This window comes from Oryzias latipes, chromosome 1, assembly GCF_053564925.1.
Source record: "Oryzias latipes strain Hd-rR chromosome 1, Olatipes_Hd-rR_3.1".
Taxonomy (NCBI): Eukaryota; Metazoa; Chordata; class Actinopteri; order Beloniformes; family Adrianichthyidae; genus Oryzias; species Oryzias latipes.
In genome coordinates, this window is record NC_136237.1 from 37,092,903 (window position 1) to 37,102,202 (window position 9,300).

Consider the following 9,300-nt stretch of genomic DNA (forward strand, 5'->3'; position numbering starts at 1 on the left):
GCAGATGAGTTCTGTAATCTCAGGAAACCAAAGAGTAAACGGTGTCGAAGGACAGGTTGAATCATTTGTTCTAGCTGCAGGCGCAACAAATCAATGGCATCTGTGTGTTTTCGTGTCAGCTTCAAGTTCAGCTGGGTTTGATCCCAGAGTAAAGAAGTTTGAACGTGAAAACATTCCTGAGGAAGAAACCGATCCGTCCAAAAATAGATTATTAAAAAAGGACAAATGTTTCAATAGGCATAAACGTATTAGTAGAAGTAAATGTTTATTATTATCTTTTTTTTTTTTTTTCCAAAACATGTTACAGAAAGGTTTACATCGTCAGTCTTTTAGATTTATAGAATTCCTGATTGAAACCCAGGAAGCAGAAGAAGTAAGTCCCCATCAACTTTTGGACAAAATGACTGACAGAGGACTTGGAAACTGAGAAACTCCAACTGTGAAATTGGCTTACGTCAATTCAGTCATAATAAAGCTGCAAAGCAGTCATCACATGTTTTTCTCATCAGAACTTGCAGAAAAGTATTACAGAGGAATTCAATCTTATCCTTTTTTCCCTCCTGATCCATTTACTGACCAAGTTGTAAATCAACTTTGCGATACACGATGCATCTGATCAGGTCTAACAACCTACAAAACTTTGTACACAAACAAAATGCACGATTTGTCTTCAGAGAGATCAGTTAGCTTTTCACCACAATATTTTTTCTAATTTCAAATGTTGAGTCAGTTAAAGAACATTTAATGTTCTGGATCCTCCTTTAGGCGCATAAAGGAAAAACTGTCAAGTCCTTTTGAGCAGAGTATGTTTATAGATTTTAATACCTACTACTCTCAATCACAGACACATTTTTACAGGAATGTTTTAAAAATGCATGTCAACATAAACGTTTTGATTAGCTTGTGTTGTAAAGACATCATGGCTGCTGGAAACGGGACAAGATGAGGCTGTAAATGCCTCACTGTTTTATGTGATTGAAGACAAAAAAAACAAAAAAACAACGTTGCTTTTAGTTGTAGGTCCAAAACTGACGAGCATGTGTGTTTCTTACTGAGAGGGTGGAGGAGGAGGAGGTGGTGGAGGGGGAGGAGGTGGAGAAAGAAGGAAGTCGTAGAAGTTTGGTGGCCATGGTGGCGAGGAGAAAGCAGGATTGAAATAAGACGGAGGAGGAGCAGTCAGAGGAGGCACACCAGGAGGGTAGAGAGGGAAGCTGGGTGGAGCGAAATGAGAAGGGGCTTCTCCTCCAGGTGGATGAAAGTGGTAGGGTTGGGAAAGGGGAGGAGGTAAGGGATATGGGCAGGGAGGTGGTAGGTGTACGGGTGGGACAGTCTGTTGCCCGGCTGGTGGGTGTCCGTATGATGGCTGCTTGCTTTTCTGGTCCTGGTGACTGAATGGAGGCCCTGCATGTCTTGGTGGGAAACCCCGCGAATCCTTCCTCCTCCGATGGTAGGAGTTTCGAAAGCCGTCGGCGGAACTTTCTGAGCGAAGAAAGTACAATAAAACATAATATTAACTCCAAATAGGGACAGTGATGATCAGCATGATCTGGTTCCTGAAATGTTTGCACCACACAACATACCTGTATTGCCATAGTCCTTAGGCTTTCTGGCATTCTTTGCTTTCCTCTTTGCTTCCTTCTCTTTCTCATCATCGCTGTAATCTAAAACCTGGAAGGGAGACAAGAGATGATGCTGGATGACATCCACATAACCAGTAATAGATACCGTTTTCCATTAATTATCTTTTGTTGACACTTGTTAAGACAAGTTAAGATGTTTATCTTTGTGTATCATTGTGTTTTGGGGATTTTTAACATGTTCTTGTAGCGTTATGTTGATGATCCTACCCACAACTCAGAGTGGTGAATTTCTAATGAACTGCCGACACTCTGCAGAATCTACGTCTTAGAAAACGATACAATTTCGGATTTTGGCTAAAAACGGCGTAATCATAATTAAAAGACCATTGGGAACGCTTTTAAAACAGATCAAAAGATGATTGAAAAAAGTCTGATCCTTTTCTAGCTCTTTGTGGTGGCTTTGCTCATCGTGTTTGTTTACAGATTAAGTAGACTAATCTACTGCAGCAAAAAACACAGAGAAGACCTAATGACAAAAATGCGAGTACAGCTATTCTTTCTCTGAGTATTTGGAGGATCAATCAATGATGACGACAGGCGATAGTTACCTCTTCAGGTGGCTCTTGGTCATTCTTCCAAGATGCATCAGACCCCTTCATACTGCAAGAACAAAATGAATCAAATACAAACCACCAACTTGTGACTCAAATAGAAACTTGGCGTCAATCAGTGAGTGTCCTTACAGTTTTAGCTGTTGTGGGAGAACATATTCTGTGTACTCCTTGATGGTCGGAGCGTAATAAACAGTCATCCCCTCAGTTAGACCTTTGCTGTTGATCTCTTCATTCGAGTTAAATCTCAGGATGTACAGAGGACTGGAGACCGGACCAAAAACCTCAAACACCTTAAACGGATATGCTTGGTGTAAAAGAGCAGGAATGGAGCAGATGGTGTTACTGACCAGACTCACCTTTCCCACCGCCAGACGGTCAGATTTAAAGATGATGCTGTCATCATTCAGTGGAGGAGTGTCTTTCATCGACTGCACAATAACTGAGGAGAACAGTCAGACCAGTATACACTCTGAAGAGGATAACTTTGTGTCTAAACGTTCAGAAGCAGCCACAGTGTGTGAGTTTGTTCGTTTACCCAGCTGCTGTATAATACTGGAGATTGTTCCCACTGGCTGTAGCTCTGCACCTGCTGGTAAGGTCACCGACAGTTCATCCACAGCTGGGAGCTCCTGCACACAAACACTCGTGTCGTTTCATGCTGGATCTAAACGTTCTCAAAATACTGTTTGTTAGATAATCAAGAAAGCCAGCACTCCATTCTCCTCTGTGATCTGCGGGGGAAGAAGCATGGATGCCAGTGACACAAAGAGACTGAACAAACTGATCAGGAAGCATGGCTCTGTAATCGGCTGCAAACAGGACACATTTGAAAAAGTGATGGAGAGGAGGACTACATAAAACAATACCAAAAGAACAAATGCATTTTTTTAGGGGATGGTCAATGTATGACCCTGGTTTTTCTTGATAGTTTTCTATTTCAAAGTTTTAAGCTTCAGAAGCACCTTCTATGGTTCATGAATGGTCCTCAAACGCTCCCTTTCATTTCCTTAATTTGATGCAAAACAGGAAGTGCCAACTTCCAGCAAAGATAACTGGAAACCTAAAATATGTCTGCTTTCTGAAGCTTCAAGGCCTGTTCACACCGGGACGAATTTCGTCGGCGATTTTCGCCGACGTTTAACGCCTCGTGACTAAACAAAGGGCACCAACGAGAGTGTGCACACCGACGCGAAAAAACGCCACGCGTTAAAGCGTCAAAAAAAAAAAAAACGCCTCGGGTTCGTTTTTTTTTTTCGACGTGTCGCGTCGAAATCTACTCGACCAATGAGAATGGCGCTTTTGCTCACGTGTCTGGAGCTTCTGAAGTTACAGTAAAACAACTTGGGGGCGCTCAAACACAAAACTGCCTTGCTGAGCACACATACCAGCGAAGAAGATAGACGCCAAGTAGCGTCTACACACAGCCGCGAAGCAATAATGACGGACATTCTAAAATATCCCCGAACGAAGCACCAGTTGGAGCTACTGGTGCTTGAAATATTCATGTTTTCTTTGTTTGATTCTGACAAGCGTGTAAATACTTGCTCTCTTCTTCTGAGTGAAAAGCGACTTTAAGAAGCATAAAGTTGCGCAGCGCCACCTTGTGTACAGGAGTATTTCTGTTTTACATTAAGCGCCATCTAATGTCAGGGAATGAAATTGCATGTTCACTCCACTCATCGTCAGCGAAAATCGCCTGGGTGTGAACACAAAAAACGTGGCGAAAAACGCTGGCGAATAACGCCTGGCAAATATTCGTCCCGGTGTGTACGGGCCTTTAGAAGATTCTTCTTTAATTTGATATTTTCTTTTTTTCCTGTTCAGGTCCAACCATCTGCCTGTTGCTTTAGGTTGCCCTCAAGATCACTTACTTCCTTTTTAATGCCCTGCAAAATCCGAAAAAAACTGAATGACTAAATAATCTTGGTGAAGGCAAATAATTGGTTGGATAAAACATTAAAAGAAGCGATTTTCCCAATATCTTTTGCTTTTGATTTATTTTGAACCATTGTTTTTGTTTCTGCACTGCCAGCACAAATTTGTCAAGCCTCTTTGGCAATGTGACATCTAAAATATAGACTTGATTTCTAATGTAGAAAACAAAACGTAAAAAGCAAGAACAAAAGTAATGTCTTTAAATCCTAAAAAGCTAGAGTGCATGTTTTATGTTAGAATAATCGGTTATCAAAAATACAAGGTGTTTTTTTCTTTTCTTTTTAAAAGTTGGTTCAATTTAAATGGACGCTCTTTCCTTTCATATCTATAAGGACATTAATAAAGGAACAACGTGATCCACTCGCTTCTTTAAAAAAAAATTCTTTTTGAAAAACTTTTTTTTAAATGAACACTACATCATGCTAGATTATAAATAAATCTAAAAAAAGTGTGAATTTAGCTGCAAATTTAGGGTTATAGAAATGTAACACGCTTGTGCTTTTATTTGAGCTTTCAAAACAAAGTGTCAAGACTGACCTCAAAGCAGATTTCATCTTTACTTTTGACAGGGACCGGCTGGCTGAAGCCTTCATCATCATCATCCTCGAACAAGGGACGGGAGGGCGAAGAGGAGGATGAGGAAGAAGATGAAGAAGAGGATGAACTATCACTGGGGATGGGAAAAAGAGGATTTAGAATCATCTTTATCCCCTTAAAGCGCCTTCATTTCATGTTATATGATGTAAAAAGCAAAAACAAAAGATCTACCACTTCATTGATCTGTGTGTGTGTGTGTGAGTACCTGTCTGAATCTTCAGTCTCCTCTTCATCCTCGCTGTTTTCAACCATACATACGGTCATTGCAACCAAGGATACTGGCGTCTGCTCATCTCTTGTTTTTTCAGGACGGGTCTCTGAATATGGGGGTGTGGCCTTGTTAAGGGTCATAATGGGATTTGCCTCTGGTTTTGCCAAAGAAACCTCCATCTCCTCCTCCTCTTCTTCTTTTTCCACCACTGATAATTCCTGCTCAGTTTCTCTCAATGTTCCATCTTTCTCCTTTTGTTTTAACATAAGTCGTTCATTGTTCACGAGTAATCTCGGCTCTTCCTTCCCTTTTAGCTGCCCTGGTAACACTTGATCACTTTCCCCAATTTTTCTTTCATGCCCCCCTTCTTTCATCTCTACCTCCAGGTGGTTTTCTTGACTTAATCTTTTAGTCTCATCTTCTTCCATCTGTTCTGGTAACTCCAGCCTATTATCTGTCACGGTTGTGACATTTTCTTCCTCTTCTATTGGCACTAATAATTCCTGGTGAAAATCTCCTGTTACTTTTGCATTCTCATTTATCTGCACAGGCAACTCCTGATCTAATCCTTTATCCTCCTCTTCTTTTGGAAATGTTGCATCCATCTGCCGACCAACACAGTTAAATTTGTTAGTAAGTAATGTTAAAAAGCTTTCTTTGCTTAAAAATAAATAAATAAAAAAAATAAAAAGCGAAACTTTACCTGTAGCTGTACATGATCGTTTAAGCTAAGGCTAATAATACGACCATTATAAAACATTACCAAACCTATTTTATCAGAAACCTTCTTTATAAAATAAGAAGACTTTTACAGTCTATTTTTGTTTAACAACCAGATATCTAGCAGATTAGCAACAACCAGTGAATTAGAGGAGCTAAGAAAATAAACGTATAAACAAACAGATTAGCATATTAGCTTGCAAGCTAATATCATGCTGAACACAAATTTTGTTTACTAAAACACAAAAGAAATAATATAATGTTACCTTAAAACTTCTTAAACATTCCAGGAAGGCATAAATTATGCTTCAGTTAGGATAAATGTCGCCTACTTAAACTAGCAACTGAATCTACACTTCAACAATCTTCAAAGCGGAAGAATTCTGAAGCTTCTTCCTTTGCGTTACCTTCAAAATAAAAGTCCAGCGGAGGGACGTTTCAATGACGGAGATAGTTTGGACCTGATCTGAGCGCGGTACAAAGAAAGAACAGTGGTTAAAGACGTTTAAATGAGTTTCAAGGTTATAGTTGCTCGGAAGCATGCAACAGAAATACCTAAATGAACATTTGTGAATGTGATGCGTGAATAAATTGTGATAGTTTGGTGTGAGAGAAAATTAGAATTGAGTGATAGCAAGTGAATTGCAGTGAGAACCCTTGAAAAAGATCAGCCAGAAAAAGAGGTAGCTAGTAATATTATTAAAGTAATTAAAGCTACTTAAGCAATGAAAATTTAACGTACAACTACCCATATTTTGTGTATTCCGAGACAAAATTTTAAAAGTTGAAGACTTATATTTTGAAGATTGTTTCGTCTTTCCGGTTCACATTAGAACTTGATTCAGTAACAGACACGTGTTTGCTGTCGCTGCACGCGGGGCTCTGTTTTTCCGCATGTGCGCGAGAGGGTGCGCAATGGAATAAATCCGGGAAAAAGCTACATTTTAGAGGGATTAAAATTTAGAAATGATTTTCAATTCGTTCTGTTGGCTTGTCTGACCTGTGCTGCACCCTCTGAGATTACGCACAAAATCAATGTTCCATTCATATCGTGGTTTTGCAGATCTTTGTCACCAAACTACCGTTGTCCGTTAAACTTCTTTCTGCTGTTGTTTTGAGCAGCTAAACTGGCTTTTCTGTAGAGACCATAAAGTGAATACATCATTTTTGTTGTTACAGTTACAATAGGTACCAATATTGGTCTTTTTACTTTTACCCCCCCCCCCCCCCCCCCAAATAACTAGATTGAGTATGTAATTTTCCAATTTTTTTTAATAAAGAGAAAATTACAGCTTTTATTAAAGCCAGAAATAGTAAAAACACGTTCAACTATGAAAAAAAACATTGGTTTCTTGACAGGTTCATGAATGAATATCATTGCTAATTATTTGCTGCAGCACCATGACTAATTAATTATCAACTTTTTTCTTTTGAGTAAAATGTATCATATGTTCTACTGTTTTTGGAGTTTTTTTTAACCAATTGAAATGATGTAAAGAAATCCAAAATGTTTAATCATAAGTGTTACTTAGTTTATTCAGCAACTTTTAAAAATCTCAACATTTTTTCATTTGTAGATGTTTTGCTGTTGAATTTTCTCTTTTGGTTTATGTTAGAGGGTTTAATTTTTAGATGATTATGTCACAAAAAGGTACCCAAAATGTAAGGAGCTTTACTCTAGGGATTAATAAATAGGGGGTTGATAAATGCATTATCTATGAATTCAGATATAGCAAAACACTTTTTTTGTCCTATTGTCAGAGAAAAAAAGGTTTTGGATAATCCTTAAATATCATACCTGCCTATTTGAAAAATCTAAACTTTTCCCTTTGGCAAAGAAAGTCTCTCTTGTTTCTTCTACCATCCCCTCATGGAACGAGTGCATGAGGGGAAATGGAATCGATACTTTGAGATGATTGAAAGATATAAATAAATAAAAAGAAAATGGAAAATGGTCCGTTACAAGGACTCAGCTGAAACGAGAAGAGACCATAAATGCCTACAGAAAAAGTTTTTTTGCCAAGAGCGCTTTTATAGATTACAAAAACATCTGGCTTCTAGGAAACAAAATATAAAGAAACGAGGGATGACTCAAGGCTTTTGAAGAGGATTGTACATCTGGATTCATGCTATCTATCAGAAATGCTTTTGCTCTGCAGCTCTTCCAGAATGAGGAGGCAATTGCTTTAAACCGATGTTGCACACAAAGTAATCATGGGATACTCCAGTGTCAAGAGTGGCATCAGAGTTTGTGTAAAGGTTGCAAATACAGTTTTTCTCAGTCGCTTTAGTACAATTTTCAGATCAGAAGGAAATTCCCAAAACTATTTGTTCAATCTTCACATCATGATGTGACTTGTGCACATCATATAAGCAGTTTCTCATTTCTTTGAACAAGTTGCAATTGCCTTTGGTACATCCATGCAAATGATTATGTACAATTCTCTGCTCTTTGCTACATTATCAATTGTTTATGTCATGTTGATCAAAATGTATTATATAGCTCACTGTGCAATAATCTTTCTCCTCAAAACACCTAGTCATTAGTTCATCGTATAAGTCATTAACGGCAAAATGGTTGACCAAGTTGTCATAATGTGACAAACATATTTCGCTGAATTGCAAGAGAGGATATTCGCTGTGATGTGGATGAGAATTTGCGGCCTAACATACAGGAACGACAAGAGGTGTAGGAAGACCACACCAGTTCCTACTGTACTGCCTGTACTGTTGTACAGAACATTGTCCTATATTTTTTTTCCCTTTGTGTTACTGTTTGCAGTGGTCTTTTTCTGTGTTGTTATGACATGGTCTGTCAACAAATTACAATATGAACAATAAAAGTGTATATGTGAATCTTGTCCAGTATCTTGCAATCAAACAAAAAAGGTGTAACTTACATTTTGCAATAATTGTTATCAAAACTTTAGCCATAGTTTACATCAGAACCTCCCTCTAAAGTACACAGTTATATTGACAACATGACTAAGTAATTTGACTGTCTTGTTCGTAGACAATGACACAAAGACTTGACATTCTGATGGCACTGACATGTTCAATGACATAAAGACTTAGTTTTGAGAGTTGAACTAAAGATTTTGAGCAAGTTACAGGCTTTTGCAAGAAATCCATAGTGTTTTGCTGTTTGCACAAATTGTTTTGAGAAATGCACACACGTATTTGCAAACTTCAATTCTGATCTGAGAATTGTACTAAAGCGACTGAGAAAAACTGTAAAATGTGACCAGTAGATGGCAGCTCAATCCTTTATAATTCTCTTCAAACTCTGTTCAAACACTAAATCTGTTGAATATATGAAAAAGAGGTTTTCAAACATCCATAATCTGATGTCCTGTAACATTCAATTTTTAGGTATTTCACAATTTGACGTTATGATCTTCCCACTGGGAGTGAATTCAGCACCACACACTGATGGGTGTCAGGATGTAGTGTTTGTTCTTGTGTAACCAACACTAGTTTCAGTCCAAGAAATGTGCTAAAACCTTTAGTTTTTACTCCATTCTTGCTTTCCAGCAGCCAAACTGAGGTTGACATGACCGTATAGTAGTTTCTTCATTTTCCAGGTGTCCTTTCTTGACCTCTTTTTGGCGCAACGTCAGTACAAAATGTTGAAAAGTATCCA

At 38.4% G+C, this 9,300-nt stretch overlaps 1 protein-coding gene across 3 annotated transcripts; it reads right to left on the reverse strand.

Annotated features, from left to right (window-relative positions):
- Positions 1-246: 246 nt before the first annotated feature.
- naf1 (nuclear assembly factor 1 homolog (S. cerevisiae)) lies at positions 247-6,515 on the reverse strand. 3 transcript variants are annotated; one of them, XM_078946789.1, is made up of 10 exons: positions 6,406-6,515; positions 6,065-6,123; positions 4,932-5,542; positions 4,667-4,799; positions 2,730-2,823; positions 2,551-2,633; positions 2,324-2,484; positions 2,189-2,240; positions 1,581-1,668; positions 247-1,479 (listed from the first exon to the last, which is right to left on the reverse strand). In XM_078946789.1, exons 1-10 carry the CDS (start codon positions 6,407-6,409, stop codon positions 1,049-1,051), a joined length of 1,716 nt encoding a protein of 571 aa, XP_078802915.1. In that variant the 5' UTR covers positions 6,410-6,515; the 3' UTR covers positions 247-1,048. The 3 variants fall into 3 exon arrangements, with proteins under 3 accessions (XP_078802915.1, XP_078802914.1, XP_004065701.1); XM_078946788.1 differs by having other exon boundaries at positions 6,400-6,493; XM_004065653.5 differs by lacking the exon at positions 6,406-6,515 and having other exon boundaries at positions 5,924-6,077.
- Positions 6,516-9,300: the final 2,785 nt, after the last annotated feature.

Bases quoted from the DNA above. Each gene is read 5' to 3' on its own strand.
- naf1 (XM_078946788.1), bottom strand. The intron at 4,800-4,931 runs GTACTCACACAC...TCCCATCCCCAG, and splicing joins GAGACTGAAGATTCAGACAG to TGATAGTTCATCCTCTTCTT. The intron at 1,669-2,188 runs GTAACTATCGCC...TCTCCCTTCCAG, and splicing joins ACCAAGAGCCACCTGAAGAG to GTTTTAGATTACAGCGATGA.